General features: G+C 36.9%; 1 protein-coding gene across 1 annotated transcript in view; it reads left to right on the forward strand.

Moving 5' to 3' along the window:
- The window catches only part of LOC120488318 (NACHT, LRR and PYD domains-containing protein 3-like), a 239,598-nt gene that overhangs the window by 86,367 nt on the left and 131,576 nt on the right, over positions 1-21,655 (forward strand). The window contains exons 14-16 of the mRNA XM_089121883.1: positions 7,485-7,658; positions 16,010-16,183; positions 17,140-17,313. Coding sequence (XP_088978009.1) covers positions 7,485-7,658; positions 16,010-16,183; positions 17,140-17,313 — 522 coding nt within the window. The remainder of the gene's footprint in view (positions 1-7,484; positions 7,659-16,009; positions 16,184-17,139; positions 17,314-21,655) is intronic.

Raw genomic sequence — 21,655 nt, forward strand, 5'->3', positions numbered from 1 at the left:
AAAGTAATTTTATTGCAATTTGTCATGCGCAGTTGCACACTAGAAAATCACCAATCACTGGGCGTGTCAATCAATTTAAAGAAATATTTTATTAACATACATTAATAATCATGAAAAATATTTTGAATTAAACTCGAGTGGACTCGGGAATAAGTCCGAGTCCTAAAAAAAGAAATGTTCGAGTACGAGTCAATTCCGAGTCCAAATGCACACGAGTCCATGACAAGACCAAGACCATTAAAATATGGTCTCGAGACCGAGTCCGAGTCTCGAGTACTACAACACTGCGATACGCTGCAAAAATATAACTGCTATCTGACTGCCACATAATGAAAAATCCCAACAAAAGCTCTCGTTTATACAGGCTTTATATTCTTCTTTACTTTCAAAGCTATGGGTTAACTTTCGTCCTGACGATCAAGGCGTTTTAAAACAACACACAAACCCAAATAGCCTAAAAACAATCCTAATAATAGGCTGTAGGACCACGTATAGGTTTATTTTCGTTTTGTTGCATTATTTAGGCTATTTTCAAATGCGTCAAGTGTACAAATAAAAACGAAAACATTAATAGTGACTATAGTGATAGCGTCATAGTGACTATAACAAACAATTCACTCTGTCTCAGTGTATTAATGTCATTGTGTAATGAACAGGGGCTGCACTTTGTAAATAACTGGCATCTGTTTTGGGAAAGACCGAGGCTGTACAGCACAGATGGTCTCCATCCCAGCCGAATCGGAGCGGCTGTGCTGTCGGACAACATTTCCAAGACATTACGCACCAGATGACTAATGAGTCAAAGTCCAAATTACAGCCTTTGCGGTCCAAACTTAACTAATAAGCATAGTGTGGAACATTATATAGAAACTGTGTCTATTCCTCGTTTAGTGAAGCCAAACAATAAATCTAGTGTAGGATCTAGCAAAAATCTTATTGTAATTAAACCAGAAAATCTAAATATCAGTCAACAAAAACAATTTCTAAAGCTAGGTCTCCTAAACATTAGATCGCTCACACCTAAGGCGGTTATCGTAAATGAAATGGTCACAGACAATAACTTCGATGTTCTGTGCCTTACTGAAACCTGGCTTAAACCAAATGAGTATTTCGGTCTAAACGAATCTACTCCGCCAGGATACTGTTATAAACATGAGCCTCGTCTGATCGGTCGTGGCGGCGGTGTTGCAACAATCTATAAAGATATTTTTAATATTACTCAGAAAACAGGTCACAGGTTTAATTCATTTGAAGTACTTGTGCTAAATGTTACGCTCTTAGATGTAAGAAGGAAATCTATATTATCTCTAGCCCTGGCTACTGTATATAGACCTCCAGGGCCATATGCTGAATTCCTAAAAGAGTTCGCAGACTTTCTCTCGGATCTATTGGTAAATGTCGATAAAGCAATAATTGCTGGAGATTTTAACATACACGTAGATAATACAAATGATGCTTTAGGGGCTGCGTTTACAGATTTATTAAACTCCTTTGGGGTCAAACAAAACGTCAGTGGTCCCACTCATCGTCTAAATCATACACTAGATTTAATTATATCATATGGAACCGATCCAACTGATATAGATATTATACCGCAAAGCGATGATGTCACTGATCATTACATGGTGACTTGCATAATACGTACTGCTGAAATATGTCATGTTGCGCCACGTTATAGACCAGGCAGAACAATCCTTCCAACCACTATAGATGGATTTTCAAATAGCTTACCTGATCTATCTAAGCTGCTAAGTGAACCCAAACAAACAGATGAATTAGAGGAAATGACTAGCAGTTTAAGCACCATTCTTACTAGTACATTAGATATTGTTGCGCCAATTAGATTAAAAAAGGTTCGAGAGAAAATTAAAGCACCGTGGTACAACAGTGCTACGCATGCTATCAAGAGAGAAACTCGCAACTTAGAGCGTAAATGGAAACAAACTAATTTAGAGGTCTTTATAATCGCGTGGAAAGACAGTATGTCACGTTATAAAAAGACACTAAAAACAGCCAGGGCTGAGCATCTCCGCAAACTAATCGAAAATAACCAAAATAATCCAAGGTTTTTATTTAACACCGTGGCTAGACTAACAAATAAACAGACATCACCAGAGCAAAATATACCTTTACAGTTTAGTAGTAATGATTTTATGAATTACTTCAATGCGAAAATAGAAAGCATCCGAAACAAAATTATAAATGTACAATCCGCTATGGTGTCTTATGATTCAGCTTCAATTATGGACCCTCTAGAACAACTAAACCGCTTTACAACGATAGGACAGGAGGAGCTAAATAAACTTATCATTGCATCTAAACCAACAACTTGTTTATTAGATCCAATACCCACTAAACTACTGAAAGAACTATTACCTGTAGTGGAAGAGCCTCTCCTCAATATTATTAACTCGTCTTTATCTTTAGGTCATGTCCCAAAAATATACAAGCTGGCTGTAATAAAACCGCTCATTAAGAAACCGCAATTAGATCCAAATAACTTGGCAAATTACAGACCCATTTCAAATCTTCCATTTATGTCCAAAATACTTGAAAAAGTAGTGTCCGCTCAATTGTGCTCTTTTTTGCAAGAAAATGATATCTATGAAAAATTCCAGTCAGGATTCAGACCGCATCATAGTACAGAAACTGCGCTAGTTAAAATTACAAATGATTTACTTTTAGCTTCTGACCAAGGCTGTATCTCAATACTAGTCCTACTTGATCTTAGCGCTGCGTTCGACACTATAGATCATATAATACTCTTGGATCGACTACAAAACTTCACCGGTGTCCAGGGACAGGCATTAAGCTGGTTTAGATCGTACTTATCGGACCGTTCTCATTTTGTCTGTTTAAATGGGAAAAAATCAAAGATAACGTCAGTAGACTATGGAGTACCGCAAGGATCGGTTTTAGGCCCTCTGCTATTCTCAATATATATGCTGCCACTTGGTAATATTATAAGAAAACATGGAATTAATTTCCACTGTTACGCTGACGACACTCAATTATATATTTCATCACGACCAGATGAAAACACTAACTCATCTAAAATGACAGAGTGTCTCAAAGATATAAAATGCTGGATGACGCGTAATTTCCTGCTATTAAATTCAGATAAAACGGAGGTATTACTTATTGGTCCAAAAAACTACTCACAAAACCTCTCACAATACAACTTTAATATAGACGGATGTCCTGTTACTTTATCCACAACAGTAAAAGACCTGGGTGTTATACTAGACCGCAACTTGTCGTTCGAAAATCATATTTCATATGTTACAAGAACAGCCTTTTTCCACCTTAGAAACATTGCTAAGCTACGTAACATGCTATCTATTTCTGATGCAGAAAAATTAGTTCACGCATTCATGACCTCGAGACTAGATTACTGTAATGCTTTATTAGCTGGTTGTCCTGCATCCTCAATAAACAAGCTACAGTTAGTACAAAATGCAGCTGCTAGAGTTCTTACTAGGTCAAGAAAATATGATCATATAACACCGATTTTATCATCTCTACACTGGTTACCTATTAAGTTCCGCATCAACTACAAAATACTACTACTGACCTATAAAGCCCTAAATGATTTAGCACCTATGTACTTAACGGACCTTCTTTCGCCCTACAATCCACCGCGTTCCTTAAGATCACTAAATTCAAGGCTTCTGGTCATTCCTAGGATATCGAAGTCCAGTAAAGGAGGGAGGGCGTTCTCGCATTTAGCTCCAAAACTCTGGAATGGCCTTCCCGATACGGTCCGAGCCTCTGACTCGCTGACACAGTTCAAAACTAGATTAAAGACGCTTCTCTTTAGTCAAGCATTCACATAATGCTTACCTTCTAGTCCTCTGTTATGCCATACGGAACCGTTTGCCACTGAAACTTTTTAACGCACCAGTGGGGCTCGACAGCCTCTTAGACAAACGGGTCGGCGCGTATGGTTGGGTTGCGGAGAGTTCGGGTTACGGAGAGTTTGTGAGTTATAACGGAAATTATTATGAACATCAGCTATGCTAATTATTTCCCATCTGCCTTTCTGCTGTTATCTCGGGACGCTTGTCCCGAGAAAAATGGCGTTCGTCAGGTCCAGTTTTGTGTCCAGCCTCTCACGGGGATTTCGGATGCCCCAACGCCTGTGATGAGACGACTCAACGCCTGTGATGAGACGACTCAACGCCTGCGATATGTTATGGCGCCGTTTGATTCATAAACAATATTTATATTTAATATTTATATTTAAACAATATGAATGTAAGCCAGAGGAGAACTGGCCCCCGACTGAGCCTGGGTTCTCCCAAGGTTTTTTCTCCATCCAATCTGATGGAGTTTTGGTTCCTTGCCACTGTCGCCTTGCTTTTGGCTTGCTTTGAGCTTGCTCAGTTGGGGTTATTTATTTAGTGTTTAGCAATGTTGTTGATCTGTGTTGTGCTACTTACATGTTATCACTGTGAAGCTGCTTTGATACAATCTGTATTGTGAAAAGCGCTATATATAAATAAATGTGACTACTACAGTTGTTTTACTATCAATGCCAACGGCGAGAGAATTTAGTTTTGCAGTGGACAAATCACCTTACTTTGCACGGGGGTAAAAATAAGTCTCATAAGACACTTGAGTAAAGGCTTGTGTGTTTTGTGTCTTAATCAATCTTTTCCACACACATATAAATTATAACTCGTACTCATCGCTCTGTCCATTTCAGAAAATGACGTTTTGTGAAGGCCTCTCCTGTTGTTTTGTTTCAACATGCGCGTGCACCCCCTGCTGGTAAAGCCGTCTAACAGCAGATAGAGAGTATGCTCAGTAATCTACTGCTTTTCCTGCAGTTTCTGGATGTCACCGTTGAATTTACTGTCAAATTTGAACCACTGAATTTGTGGAAGCGAATTTTCAAGGTGAAATAAAATGGACCGAAAATTGCCTGTTGAATATTATAGGTTGTATTTTTTAAACCGTTTAAAAATTTTGGAAGTGAAATATGAAAGGTGAATATGGATTATTGAATTTTTAATAATGAAAAATGTTTTTAATTGAAATGTTCACAGCTTAAATATTCAACCATGTTGAATTTCAGCCCATAAAAATGTAAGCCTTAAAAAAGTTTTTTTTTTAATTGATGCAATTCAGAACATTTAGACATTATTTTACTTCCATAGACTTCCACCTCACATTCAGCCAATCACACGTTCCGAAAGCACATTTCTACCTCACGTTCAGCCAATCACACGCTCCGAAAGCACATTTCTACCTCACGTTCACATGGGCGCGTCTCACGCTCTCCTGCAGTGCCGCTGCGCGAGGGTGCGCGCGCCAAATATGACATCCAGACTTTTGTAAAACAATCACCACACGCGACTGGTCGCATGCACACACACATCAACACAGCGTTCAGTCAGTTCATGACGTGAGTGTGCGTGGCTGATATAAAGAAAAAATAATCTTCATGATTTATGGACACTAGCAGGGCTGCCCTTATGCCACGTCATATCACAACTATATTTCCAGAGTTAATTTTATGTTTAAAAAATAAAATAAAGACCTGTAGGCCTATACTTGTTTCAGATGGACATATCTCCAGTTGTTGATAATTATTAAGTTAGAGCTCTGAGGAAATGCTGATGCAAAACAAACAATTCAAAGTCCCCAAAACTGTCATATAGGCCCATATGTAGTTGTAATCCTGTTGCCTTAATTGTGGATTTTATCTTAGAAGAAATAATTTATTCTTTGCTCATTGTTTCTATGCAGATACTTATTCTACTCTGTATTACAGTATTTACTGCTGTTAAAAAACAAAAAAAAAATGATGCAGCAATTTTATTTTATGTAAAAAGCTATTTTACTGTATGTCTATCTTAATAGACAACATGTTTTCAAAAAAGGAGCTTTACAACAGAGTTAGTAAATTTTAGCACGTTTAAAGCCCCTTTGTCAACTTTAATCATATAAACGTAATTTTCCAACAACAAAAATGTGGCTAGTAAAAGTGCTGCCTAGCTAGTAATATTGGAAAACCACTAGCCAAAATGGCTAGTGAGCAAAAAAGTTAATGTCAAGCCCTGCATACAAGAATCAAAAGTTTAAACTAAAACACTCAATATTAATTTATTCACTCAATATATCAGTATATATTTATACGCAATATCTCGCAGAGTCTAATTTCACAATAAATTTCTGCAAACATTTTCACTTTAGTATTTTGTGATCTGATGAAATAAAGATGAAGATCTCTCTTCCTCTGTTTTATTTGCTGATGAAGATGATGTGACTTTACAGAATAAAGAGTCTCTAATTTTCTTCATTCTCTCTCTCTCTCTCTCTCTCTCTCTCTCTCTCTCTCTCTCTCTGCTAATGTAGGTTAAGCCACTGTGATATGACAGATGAAGGTTGTTCTGATGTGTCTTCAGCTCTGACATCAAACCCGTCACACCTGAGAGAGCTGGACCTGAGCGGGAATAAACTAGGAGACTCTGGAATGAAAAACCTCAGTGATCTATGGATGAACCCACAATTCAAGCTGGAGAAACTACAGTTAGTGTCATTATACTGTACAGCAATTACAGTGTGACTGAAGTTTATTTATTTGAAGACAGCAGGGCTTATGTTTCATTGGTTATAGCAGTGCACTTTCTGGGTTTCCCTATTGCTCACATTTTTATGTTTTGTTAATCTACACTGTGTGTAATTATTCTGTGGCTTAGTAAATATCACAGTAATATTTAACTTTATTAACTTAATAAAATCTCTGAATATCATTTGCTTGATTGTTTGAGCTAAGTAATTGACTAAAAATCCAACAGTAAATTTCATCAAAAATGTACAGTTATATTTATTTATTTTTTTCACTATTAGAATTTATTATTTGACTAAGCAATAATTTATGTATAATACACTTAACATAATTGTGAAATTTCTATCAAAATTTTTGAGATTGGAGAATTAAACTTATTTGTTTCAAGAACCGCACATATTACTTAATTCAAATCAATATCATAAATATATTTAACACACTCTTGAAAGATTGAGCAGATTTACTCAGTTAAAACAATTTTATTTGTTAATGTACAGATGCAGTTACTCAGATCTACTTATGTTTTTTACTTACATTTGCTCAGTTTATACAGTGTATTGTAATTGATTTCACTGCTTTAAAATGGAATCAATATTTTTGATTGTTTCACCAAAATAAATTAGTAAATCATATAAAACCTTTTAGAGTGTAGATAGTAATTGTTTAATTCCCAATATCTGATACAATGCACTGATTGTGTACACACAGAAATCTGCCTTTTCAACAGAGAATAAAGAAGAGAGACGTCAAATAAATAGTTAGAAATGAAAGAGAAGAAACAGTGTCTTTCAGCGCACAGAACTAGTGTGACTGGGTTTTAAAACAGACTATTGGAAACTAAATGCTGCTGTAGCCTCAATAAGATGATCATCATAGATGTGAACTATTGTTATTTCTCTGTCTTCAGTCTGAGTGGATGCAGTATTACAGAGAAACAGAGTCTCATCCTGACTTCAGCTCTGAAATCAAACCCGTCACACCTGAGAGAGCTGGACCTGAGCAGGAATAATCTAGGAAACACAGGAGTGAAGCACTTATGTGCCGTACTGAAGGATTCACACTGTAAACTGGAGAGATTGAGGTCAGTCACATTCACATACAAGAATCAAAATGCTTAAAATCACTTCAAATGTTTAAACTAGAACACATTAACATTATATTTGTACAAACTAGGGATGGGACGGTATGAAAATTTCATATCACGATTATAGTGTCCAAAATAATCGTGATTATCAATATTATCACGGTTTTTGTTAAAAATGTATGAAAGTGCTCAAAAAGAACTGATGCTCACACTGAAAACATTTCATTTCATTTTATAATTGAAAATCAACAAACAACAAATAAAACAAGTCTCTCTATGCAGTTTTTTAAGCAAGATTCTATTCTATGGCATTTGCTTCTTTATAATGCCCGTCGTCAATAGCAACGCATTATTACACAGCGCACATCCATAACATTCACAACAGACGCGCGCTCTTGTTTCATTCAAATACAACTTGCCGTCTTGCGTCTCCGGTTTTTGATTGTATTGCAAAAATGAAATCAGAGTTGATTTATTGCATACAGAGTTTGATAATATTGGTGTGATATATCTTGTCTGGACGATTGTTTTACAAAATGAATTCATAAACAAGTAAGATTTAAAACATTAGCTAATCTCATTATCAATTCAATATGTCCCCGTAATTATGTGGTAAAAATAAAATTGGTTTAATACGTGATGTATCTATACTTTACTATCCCTTAAAATATCACTCTTAATAATAGTCTTGTTTGAAGTTGTTCGTTCGTCTTTGGCTCAAAGCCACTTGCTACGAACTTTTCTTCGCGGAAGCTTGACGTCTATTTCAAGTGAGTGACATTAAATGTTTCAACTCAAAACAACATTTCGTGCCCAATTGTTTCCCAGACGTAGTTTTGGTATTGAGGTCAAAGTTAACTTGCCTTGCGTTCAGGTGATGATCACACAAGACGACTCAGCAGATTTGAAGTGTTTCTATTAGTGTTGAGCCGGATACTCGGCTGAAACGAGTATCCGGTACGGATAAAGCACTTTTGTCGAGTACAAATATTATACGAGTAATACGAGTCAATGTGCTCGGATAAAAAAAAGAAAAAAAAAAAAAGTAATGTTGAAATTAGGGCTGAGCGATATATCAATATAAAGAATATATATTTTAAATGTGATATGTAATTAGAGTTTGCGCTGCACGCCTTGCTCCAAGCAAGCTGCTTAGTGCTGACCCAGAGCTCTCTGCACTGCTCCCTGCGCCCCAGTCACTCCTTTTCCACTTTGCGTGCGATTAAAGCATGTTATGTTATAACATGAAATAAAGTCTTTCACCTCAGCAAAACGGACTTTGTCCTGTCAGCCGTTATACTGTAACGTTAGTCGTAGCGCACACTCAATTGCACGCGCAAATGCGGCGGCGCGCGCTGGATCGCCTCACTGTATATAAAGTGCAAAAGAAACAACGAGCATGCAACACTGTTGCGTTGTAAATGACACGAAATAAAAACAAAGCAGGTATGATTTTAATTCTATTCACCAGGAGCAGTTTCAATGTTTCATTAACAGTATTGTCTATTCACCAAGGTAACTGTCATGTCTATATTAACCCCTTAATGCCCCTATTTTTCTTTGTGTTATTTTTTATATTTTTTAAATGAATGTAATGGCTCATACCAACGTTGTATTGACAAAATAAATAAACCAATTAATAAATCACAATTACAATTCCAAGGGAATAATCTGCAATTGAGATTTTTGTCATAATCATGCAGCCCTAAGGTGAAGAAACCTGTTAATTATTTATTCATTTGATTTTGCAAATGTTCATGTTTCAATAAAACTACTTGTGACATGTCATATTTGGCTTTGACTGAACATTTGCTCTCACTTTGCAGAAAAAATATTGGGATATATTTTGTATATTGAAATTCAGCCTAAATATATTGGGATATGACTATTGGTCCATATCACCCAGCCCTAGTTGAGATGAAAACTCTTGTTCGTTACATTTTACTTCATATTTGCAACCACATGTGTTGTATTCATTGTTGCAAAACTTGTTCTGTAGTTCGTTGTTATCGTGATCAAAACCATTGATCTGAAGCTCAATGCTGATGCTGTCATGTAAATAGTTTTCTTATCAGCAATAAATATAACAATTTCTGATCAACCCAATATTGCATGCTTAAAATAACATACCGGTTAAAGCCCCGCCCATTTCAAGACTACCCGACCCACTTCCGGGTTTAGGCCCCGCCCAGTCCGAGTACAGATACAGATACAGATAATTCATATGGTTATACAGATACAGATACAGATAATGCTGTACTCGCTCATCCCTAGTTTCTATTGTAGTGACTTTTTGTTCGGCAGACAAGGTGACCATCCTCGATCAAGTTTCCCTCAGGACGTTTGTAAAACCCAAAATATGACCACACCTCAGATTTGGTCCTCTTAAAAGGCTGAAAAACTTCCTGACCGGTCACTGCCTTCTGCCATTTCTTCTCGAATAGTAATTTAAAAAAATATTGCGTGCTGCGCGCCTGCGTCAGACTGGCCGACAGGATTCAGTGAGTTATTAAAATCGCGATAATCAAACAGGGTTTTAATGATAATTAAATTTTAAACGATAATACTAACCGTCAGTACATTTTATCACGGTTTATAGTGAAACCGGTTATCGTGCCATCCCTAGTACAAACATTTTTACCTTAGTATTTTGTCATCTGGTGAAATGAAGATGAAGATCTCTCTTCCTCTGTCTGTTTCATTTGCTGATGAAGATGATGTGACTTTACAGAATAAAGAGTCTCTTATTTTCTTCATTCTCTCTCTCTCTCTCTCTCTCTCTCTCTCTCTCTCTCTCTGAGCGTGTGGTGGGTGGAAGTGAGTGTGAGTGCTGCTGAGAGCGTGCTGAATGTGAGTTTTCTGCTTCTCTTTTTTTTCCTAAAGCTGTTTTGTTTTCTCTTTTGATGTTTTGAGGAGTGTTTTAGGGAAACAGTGATAGTTGGGGTTCTTTGGTGTTTGTTTTGGTGGAGGCGGCGGCGGCAGCCGGTGTGGCTGTTAGCATGGCTGCTATAGGAGAACGCACTAGTTTGCACAATCTTACGCGCCGACATGCTATTAAACTTTCTCCGCCAAATGGGTGTTCTGTTGAAGAGTGTGTTTTAGCGGTGGGTGAAATTGTCGGATATGATAGTGTTAAATCGGCATCTAGGATGAATAGTGCCGTAGTGATTTTTTTAGACACTGTGGAAAAAGTGAATCAGTTACTGGAGAGCGGAGTAGTGATTCAAGACACACACACACCAGTTTTGTCTCTTGTAAATCCTGCCAAAAAAGTCATTATCTCGAATGTACCCCCATTTTTGAAGAATGAGCTTTTGGAAAAGGAATTAGGGAGACACGGAAAACTTGTATCCCCGATTAAGATGATCCCTATCAGCTGTAAATCTCCTCATCTTAAACACGTTGTGTCTTTTAGGAGACATGTACATATGATTCTTAAAAAGAGCGACGAAGAACTGAATTTAGTGTTTAAGTTTAAGGTTGAGGACTTTGACTACACTGTGCATATAACATCAGAGACGATGAAATGTTTTGGGTGTGGGACTGTAGGGCATGTAATTCGCTCGTGCCCAGAGAGAGTAGGAGAGACCCGGGCTGTTAACACAGCAGACCCGCCGCCCGTTCGGGCTGAAAGCGGAGCTTCTTTACCTGACGAACCGCAGAGAACGGTGCAGGAAGAAAACCGAGATGATAGTGATCAAGACAATGAACAGTCAGAAAATGTAGAGAGTGAGCAAAAAGCACGAGATGATCTAAATGAGTTAAGTGTTGGTCAAACCGCGACTAGAGTAGCTGAGTCAGTGCTGTTTAATGAGGAAGATGTTTCAATGGGTGTTGAAATGTCAAAAATGTCAACCAAGAGGAAAAATCAGGGGGAAAAGAAATCGAATTCTGAACAAGTTACAAAGGTTTCAAAAATGAATCTTATGAGCTGTTCCTCTTAGTCAGATGATGTGGTGATGAACACACAAGAGTCTGAAAGTGATGTTAGTGGTGATGCACAAATGGATGTGGAGAGTGCTTATCCTTTCACCAAAATCCAGTCCTTTTTACAAAGAACTAAAGGCTTGAGATCAGTTAAAGTTGAGGAGTTTTTCCCAGATTTACAACTCTTCCTTGACTCAGTTAAACTATTCACGAAGAACACAGAATTTTCTGGCCAACTGACTTTTACAGACCAAGAAATTTTTCGTCTGAAAAAATTGGTGATAAAAGTTCGAGCAAAAATAGCCAATGATGACTAAGGGTTTTTTCTTTTTCTTTTTCTTTTTTTTGTGCTACCCTCTATGGTTTGTCAAAATACACATTAACATTTGATATGTGTGACATAAAGCTGGGTTCTTTAAACATCAATGGTGCTAGAGAGGATGCAAAGAGAGTTTCCCTTTTTAGTTTGTTTAAAGTTAAGAAATTAAGTATTATTTTTTTACAAGAAACGCATAGCACTGTTGAAAATGAAACTGAATGGAAGAAAGAGTGGGATGGGGAAGTTTTTCTCAGTCATAAGAGTAGCAACAGTGCCGGAGTTGGAATTCTGTTTGCGAAAGATTTTCTACCCATTTCTTGTGTTATTGAAGAAGTCATTGAAGGTCGTTTGTTAAAAATACAAGCTGTATTTGAAAATGTAAAAATGACTTTTATTAATGCATATGCTCCAACTGTAGGCGCAGAAAGGGTGTATTTTTTAAACACTCTAAATGCTGTTATAAGTAGCTGTAGTGATGATGGTTACTTGTTCCTAGGTGGGGATTTTAACTGCACTGAGAATGCAGCTCTAGATAGAAACCATCCAGAACCACATGGAGCCAGTACAAATTGTCTTGTTAATTTAATTCAGACGAATGATTTATGCGATGTTTGGAGGTTTTTTCATACTAACCAGCGGCAGTATACTTGGACTCATGATAAAGATAATTATTTGTCTTTGGCTAGGCTCGATAGGTTTTACTGTTTTGAACATCAGAGCAATGTACTTAAAGGTTGTTCAATATACCCAGTTGGTATTTCAGATCATTGCCTTGTAGAAGCCGATATATTTGTTAAAGATGTGAAATGCAAAAGTGCCTATTGGCATTTTAATGTATCTTTGCTTTCTGATAATGTATTTAAAGATGCTTTCAAGTTTTTTTGGAGTGGTTATACAAGAGAAAAATCTAAATACATTTCATTACAACAGTGGTGGGATATAGGGAAGGTCAATATAAAACAACTTTGCCTACAGTATACTCTCAATGTCACAAGGGACATGACTAGATCGATGAAAGCTTTGGAGAGTGAAATAGTAAAACTGCAAGATTTGGCAGACTCAACAAAAGAAGGAGAACATTTTAAAGTTCTCAAAAAAAAAAAGTCAGCTCTATCAAATCTGTTGGGTTTCTCTGCCCAAGGTGCTCTGATTCGTTCACGTCACCAAAATATTGCAAAAATGGATGCACCTTCTCATTTCTTTTTTGGCCTTGAACGGAAAAATGGACAAAGGAGACTTATGCACTCTCTGCGGTCCAGCACCGGACAACTGTTGCAAGAGTCGGCGGCTATCCGTAAATATGCAATTACTTTTTATGAGAAACTTTTCAAGAGTGATTTTCAGGAGAGACCAGAGCTGGCACAGACCTTCTATGAGGGTTTACCCAAGGTTCCTGAGGAGGCTAACCCAGAGCTGGATGCTCCAATCTCTGCTGAGGAACTACAGTCTGCGTTGCAGAGTCTAGAAAGTGGTAAAGCTCCAGGTATCGACGGTCTTCCTGTGGACTTTTATAAAGCTTTTTGGCCTGTGATTGGCAAAGACTTGTTGCTTGTTCTGAGAGACAGTTTGAATAAAGGAAGTTTACCATTGAGCTGCAGGAGAGCAGTCCTCACTCTTCTCCCCAAAAAAGGGGATTTACAAGAGATAAAGAACTGGCGGCCGGTGTCTCTACTTTGCACTGACTACAAACTTTTATCAAAGGTTTTGGCCATGAGACTGAAAAAAGTTATGGAGAATATTATTCATGTTGATCAAACTTACTGCAGTCCAAATAGATTGATATCTGACAATATTTTTCTAATTCGTGATGTTTTGGACCTCTCCAATTCATTGGGTTGTGAAATTTGTTTGATTTCAATTGATCAGGAGAAGGCATTCGACAGAGTTGAACATAAGTATTTGTGGCAAACGTTGAATGCGTTTGGGTTCAGCTCTGGCCTTATAAACATGATTAGAGTCTTGTACAGTGACATTGAGAGTATTTTAAAGATCAACGGTGGTTTGAGTGCACCTTTTAAGGTTCATAGGGGAGTCAGACAAGGATGTTCTTTATCTGGTATGCTGTACTCGTTGGCCATAGAGCCCCTGCTGCATAAATTAAGAAATTCTCTTTCTGGTATAATGCTTCCTGGATGTGAAACAGTTTTTAAGTTATCTGCTTATGCTGATGATGTTGTTGTTTTTGTCAAAAATCAAGATGACATTGACACTCTTGTAAAGAATATTAATGTTTTTGGTGAACTGTCCTCGGCTAAGATTAACTGGGGAAAAAGTGAGGCTATAACAGTCACCGGTGAGTTAAGCAGAAAGCTTGTTTTACCTGCCGGGTTAATTTGGAACAAGGGTGGGTTTAAATATCTTGGTGTATATCTTGGAAATGATACTTTTTTATGAAAAAACTGGGATAATGTTTTAGAAAAAGTTGAAGGACGTCTAAAAAAATGGAAATGGATCCTGCCACATATGTCTTTTAGGGGTCGTACACTAGTGATTAACAACCTAGTGTCCTCTATGCTGTGGCACCGTTTATCATGTGTGGATCCTCCCGCACAACTGTTGGCCAAGATACAGGCAGTATTGGTGGATTTTTTCTGGGACCGCCTGCATTGGGTCCCACAGAGTGTACTTTTTTTGCCAAAAGAGGAAGGAGGGCAGGGACTTATTCATCTCGCCAGTAGGGGCGCTGCTTTCCGACTCAAGTTCATCCAGAGACTCCTTGTTGGGCCCACAGACCTTGTCTGGAGATCCTTAGCCAGAACTATATTGAACCGAGGCGGAAATTTGGGTCTTGCTGAGCCTTTGTTTTTAATGAACTTGTGTAATAAAAGACTGTGCAACCTCCCAAAGTTTTACCAAGGACTGTTTACTGTGTGGGGGATGTTCAAGAAAAAGAGAGTGGCAAACTGTGAATCCCTGTCATGGCTGTTGAAGGAGCCAGTTGTGCATGGCACTCGTTTCAACATAGAACACACAGCAGGACCCTTTGTGATGCAGTTGTTTGTTTCAGCAGGAGTTGTTACACTGGGACACGTGGTTGATCTGTGCGGACCTAATTTGATTGACACTGCAGGTCTAGCTTCTCATGTGGGAGTTAGATCTTTCAGGTTCATAAATCAATTAATCAACACGTGGAAGCGCGAACTTACAAAGGTTGAATTTTCTTTGCTAAAGGACTACTGTAACGGACACCATCAACCAATTGTTGATGATTCTTTTCCAGCATTGACTCTTTTTCCTGATTTTAAAAACTGTACTGGTCAACTGTTAGAGTCCAGAGAAACTCTGACAAATGTATTTGATGTCTTGGATGGAAAAATGATGTATAAAATGTTTGTAAAAATTGTAAATAAAGATAAATTAAATGGGCGTACTGACACTCCTTGGAGAGCTCATTTAGGGCTTGACAACGAGGTCAGACCAGTGTGGAGAGCTATATACCAACCACCGTTAACAAAAAGGGTAGGGGACTTACAGTGGAGAATCCTACATGGTATTGTCGCTGTCAATGCTTTTATTTCTGTTATCAATCCTAATGTGAGAGAGGATTGTCCTTTTTGTTTGCAGAGGGAAACAGTTTATCATTGTTTTTTGGATTGTAATAGACTGTGTTCTTTTTTCCAGATGTTACAGCATATGTTTATGTTATTTGGAGAGAATTTTTCTAAGAGTTTATTTATTCTTGGTTTTAGTTACAGTCAGAAATTGAGAGTTAAATGTCAACTGTTTAATTTTATATTTGGTCAAGCAAAAATGGCTATCTATCTCAGTAGAAGGAATAAAATTGAAGAGTCTTTAGACTTTGATGTAAACATAGTTTTTGTCAGAATGGTGAAAGCTAGACTGAAAGTTGATTTTGAATTTTACAGTATTACAAATAATGTAGAAGAGTTCATTAATATTTGGTGTTTGAAGAATGTTTTATGTTCTGTTGTGGAGAATGTTTTGTGTTTTGTGTTTTGGGACTCTTTTGAGTTAAAGCATGCTAATTTAGTTGGTTTTTTCCCTGCTTTTTTGAAAATGGAAATTTTTTTGTTAAACTCCATTAAAAGAAAATAAAGAAGTTTGAAATCTCAAATCTCTCTCTCTCTCTCTGCTAATGTAGGTTAAGCCACTGTGATATGACAGATGAAGGTTGTTCTGATGTGACTTCAGCTCTGAAATCAAACCCGTCACACCTGAGAGAGCTGGACTTGAGCAGGAATAATCTAGGAGACTCAGGAGTGAAAAACCTCAGTGATCTACTGGTGAACCCACAATTCAAGCTGGAGAAACTACAGTTAGTGTCATTATACTGTACAGCAATTACAGTGTGACTAAAGTTTATTTATTTGAAGACAGCAGGGCTTATGTTTCATTGGTTATAGCAGTGCACTTTCTGGGTTTACCTATTGCTCACATTTTTATGTTTTGTTAATCTACACTGTGTGTAATTATTCTGTGGCTTATTAAATATCACAGTAATATTTAACTTTATTAACTTAATAAAATTTCTGAATATCATTTGCTTGATTGTTTGAGCTAAACGTACCAAAATAATTGACTAAAAATCCAATAGTTAATTTCATCTAAAATTTACAGTTATATTTATTTATTTTTTTCACTATTAGAATTTATTATTTGACTAACCAATAATTTATGTTTAATAAACTTAACATAATTGTGAAATTTCTATCAAAATATTTGAGATTGGAGAATTAAACTTATTTGTTTCAAGAACCGCAAATATTACTTAATTCAAATCAATATCATAAATATATTTAACACACTCTTGAGAGATTGAGCAGATTTACTCAGTTAAAACAATTTTATTTGTTAATTTACAGATGCAGTTACTCAGATCTACTTATTTTTTTACTTACATTTTGCTCAGTTTATACCGTGTATTGTAATTGATTTCACTGCTTTAAAATGGAATCAATATTTTTGATTGTTTCACCAAAATAAATTAGTAAATCATATAAAACCTTGTTAAGATAGTAAGATTGAGTGTAGATAGTAATTGTTTAATTCCCAATATCTGATACAATGCACTGATTGTGTACACACAGAAATCTGCATTTTTAACAGAGAATAAAGAAGAGAGACGTCAAATAAATAGTTAGAAATGAAAGAGAAGAAACAGTGTCTTCCAGCGCACAGAACTAGTGTGACTATTGGAAACTAAATGCTGCTGTAGCTCTTCAATAAGATGATCATCATAGATGTGAACTATTGTTATTTCTCTGTCTTCAGTCTGAATAGATGCAGTATTACAGAGAAACAGAGTCTCATCCTGACTTCAGCTCTGAAATCAAACCCGTCACACCTGAGAGAGCTGGACCTGAGCTGGAATGAACTAGGAGACTCAGGAGTGAAGCACTTATGTGCCGTACTGAAGGATTCACACTGTAAACTGGAGAGATTGAGGTCAGTCACATTCACACACAAGAATCAAAACACTTAAAATCACTTCAACTGTTTAAACTAGAACACATTAACATTATATTTGTACAAACATTTTCACCTTAGTATTTTGTCATCTGGTGAAATGAAGATGAAGATCTCTCTTCCTCTGTCTGTTTTATTTGCTGATGAAGATGATGTGACTTTACAGAATAAAGATTCTCTTATTTTCTTCATTCTCTCTCTCTCTCTCTCTGTGTGGTGTTGCATGCTGGGAGTGAGTGCGGTGTGTGAGAGACACGTGCGTGAGAGCGTGAAGTTTCTTAGTGTTTTCTTTTATGTTTTGTGGCTATTTATTTATTTTTTTTTGCACAGGGTTTTGTCTTTTTCTTTTTTTCTCTCTATTTATTTCATTTCAAGATCACTGTTTATTTATTTAAGCTTGTGAGGGTCATAAAGCGGGATGGCTGCTTTCCCTGCGGGGAATGAGCCATCTCTATTGCTCCGAAATGGTTTCAGGTGCGTCCCCGAGGCAGGTAACGCTACTGCGATTGAAGAAGTGCTGTTAGCAACAGGAGAACAGGTAGGCCATGAAAACATTGTTTCTGCATCTTGCATGAATAAAGCAGTTGTCGTCTTTTTAAAAAACGAACAACTAGTAACCAAGGTGATTGAAAGTGGCATTTGGGTGAAAGAAACATATGTACCCGTTTCACCGTTTTTTTGCTCCAGCTACAAAAGTGACCATTTCCAATGTACCCCCTTTTATTAAAGATGACGCGATGAGTGCGAGAGTTAACTCGGTTCGGAAAGATGGCTAGCGCTGTGAAAACCTTTCCTTTAGGTTGTAAATCTGCCGAACTTAAGCATGTTTTGTCTTTTAGACGACAAGCGTTTATGTTTTTGACCGCTCCTTCTAAAACACTGGATGTTTCGTTTCGAGTAACATGTGGAGAGAGTTCTTATGTGGTTTATACGAGTACTGATACGTTACGTTGTTTTGAGTGTGGAGATATCGGACATAAGAGATTGTCTTGCCCTCATAAAGATATATATATATATATATATATATATATATATATAAGATACTGTCTAAATCAATTGCAAATCGCCTTAAGACGGTTTTAAGTTCTTTGGTTCATGAAGATCAATCGTATTGTGTTCCTAAAAGATGTATTTATGATAATTTGTTTTTAATGAGAGATATTTTAGAATATGTAAAAAAAACAGTCAGTACTGGTCTAATATCATTAGACCAGGAAAAAACTTTTGATCGGGTGGATCATTTGTATTTGTTTCATGTTTTAAAGTGTTTTGGTTTTGGTGATGATTTAATAGCATGGATAAAATTGTTGTATAAAGGTTCCGTGACCGTGAGCATGATAAAAATAGGAGGTGGGTTAAGTGTACCAGTTCATATACAAAAAGGAATCAGACAAGGTTGTCCAATGTCCGGCCAACTGTACAGTCTGGCGATTGAACCCCTTTTATGCATGCTTAGACGTAAACTAAAAGGATTAGCTGTAAATGGCAGTTTAAGAAAAGAGTCTATTATATTATCTGCATACGCAGATGATATTACCGTAATTGTTCAACAACAGGAGGATGTACAAAATTTAAAGGGGGCTTTAGACATGTATGAAAGAGCTTCATCTGCTAGGCTTAACGAGATATATCCAGCTGCAGACCCGCAGCACCACCAGTTTCAGAACCCCAGTTTCAGAACCCCAGCGCCAGAACCGGAAGTGAGGGAGGGGCGGAATTATTATTTTTGCATTATAATTATTTTAGCAAGCATGTAAGGACAAAACGGGCCTTGAGTTCCTCATTTGATACATTGTAAGTTAAATTTAAACAAAATTGTTGTGATAAAACAGGCCTAGCTTGGGTTGAATTGGTCATTTTGTATAGATTTTTAACAAAATAATGCTGAATTTTCTCTCTTTTTTAGATTTTGACATTATTTTACACGAAAAATGCATGCTGCACATGTTCTTGTGAAATAAAGTATATTTTATAAAAAATACCCATGCTTTATTTTTTTTTATTAAACAATCAAAATCATCTTACAAATACATCTTCAATATCAAAACAATTTAAATTTTTTGTAAACACAATAAATAAATAAATAAATAGAACATAAAATATCACAGAGGTCTAATGAGTTATCAGATTGTGTATAATTTTGAAAACCTCCAATGATTGTCTTGTTTTATATCTTTCAAAGCTTTATTATACAAAGTTAACTCCTTCATAAAAACCAAAAAACAGGTCTTATCTTGCTAAATCTACACGTATAAACTGCTTAGCTAAAATTATTAAACTGTTATACATTAAAATGCCGATAAGTTTCAAGTATTATTTTTTCACCATCATGATCAGGAAGTAACTCATAATACAATGAAACGAATAACTGAAACTGTATAAAATTATTTTACACAAAATCAATGTTTTAAAATGCTTATTGTACAGTAATGTATAGCATCATAACATACGTAGAGAGTAGGACGTTTCTTGTTCAATAAAAGCTGTTTCATGTGTAAAATACCCTCCAAATTACGTTAGGTGGCGTTATTAGGTTTCAAATCTATGCTCCGCCCCTCAATTACGTTCCTGGCGCTGGTGTTGGTTAGAACCTAACTCCGCCCCTCACTTCCGGTTCTGGCGCTGGGGTTCTGAAACTGGTGTGCTGCGGGTCTGCAGCTGGATACTATAGCAAAGAACATATATTGACAAGAAGTGAAAGCCAATAGAACGTTCCATTGCAACACCAGCGCCCAGCAGCAGCCCTACGCTTCCGCCATTTCGGGGTGAAAGCGACTCAGCAGTCATATAATATACATATATTTAGTCCAGTGCAGAGATCATTTTTAGGTTGCAATAATTAGGAGGTGATTATTTAACTCACAACAGTTAACTTTATAGCAGTTAAAAAAAGAAGTTGCTACTTAACCGGGCTTTTACCCCCACATAACTTGAGATAGGGAAGTTTGAGGATTTAATTCATTATATTACTCTCCACATTAAGTGTGATAGGTAAGAATAAAGTGATATCAGTTCATAAAGTTATAATAACATAGACTGTTTCCCTGGAGGTACACATACTTACAAAAATAAGTTATCAATTAAACAAAATAATTCAGCAAATAAATGTTGTACTAAAATGTAAATGTTTGACTATAAATATTTAACAGCAATAGAATAGCTTTACAGTAAACAGTTTTTATTTTTTTGCAGTACTAGCCTATCTTATATTAATGACGCAAGACCATGTAAACAAAAAAAAAAAAACACAGCCAATGTCCAATGTGGCAATTAGTTATAGGATAACGGACACAGCGCATCAATGATCATCATGTTTGGAGCATGATCCAGGGGATTAAAACGTCCAAAATATATTTCAGGCCTAGTTGAGTTGGTAACTAATAATAGTAGTAAAAGTGTAAAGTTGCATACAAATGGAAATACTCACTAATGCAAGAAAAAACTACCTCAAAGCTACCGAAGCGCCATCTAGTGGCTGTTACCAAAAAAGCATCAGAGTTTCGCCACTTGTCCTTCTATACTCTTTGACTATAGGGCTTAACTGGGATAAAACAGAAGCTGTGTGGTATGGTTCTACTGGAAACTTTAATATGACTTTGCCCAAGCTCCCTAATAATATTCAGTGGGGTACACTAGGTTTGAAATATCTAGGAGTGTATATTGGTCAAGAGGAATATAGAAAGAAAAACTGGGAGGGTTTAGTGGAGAAGGTCTGTGCGAGGTTGTCAAGTCAAGTCAAGTCAAGTCACATTTATTTATATAGCGCTTTTCACAATACAGATTGTATCAAAGCAGCTTCACAGTGATAACATGTAAGTAGCACAACACAGATCAACAACATTGCTAAACACTAAATAAATAACCCCAACTGAGCAAGCTCAAAGCAAGCCAAAAGCAAGGCGACAGTGGCAAGGAACCAAACTCCATCAGATTGGATGGAGAAAAAACCTTGGGAGAACCCAGGCTCAGTCGGGGGCCAGTTCTCCTCTGGCTTACATTCATATTGTTTAAATATAAATATTAAATATAAATATTGTTTATGATTCAAACGGCGCCATAACATATCGCAGGCGTTGAGTCGTCTCATCACAGGCGTTGAGTCGTCTCATCACAGGCGTTGGGGCATCCGAAATCCCCGTGAGAGGCTGGACACAAAACTGGACCTGACGAACGCCATTTTTCTCGGGACAAGCGTCCCGAGATAACAGCAGAAAGGCAGATGGGAAATAATTAGCATAGCTGATGTTCATAATAATTTCCGTTATAACTCACAAACTCTCCGTAACCCGAACTCTCCGCAACCCAACCATACGCGCCGACC

The sequence above is a fragment of the Pimephales promelas genome, chromosome 2, assembly GCF_988280905.1.
Source record: "Pimephales promelas chromosome 2, fPimPro1.hap1.1, whole genome shotgun sequence".
NCBI classification, from domain to species: Eukaryota; Metazoa; Chordata; class Actinopteri; order Cypriniformes; family Leuciscidae; genus Pimephales; species Pimephales promelas.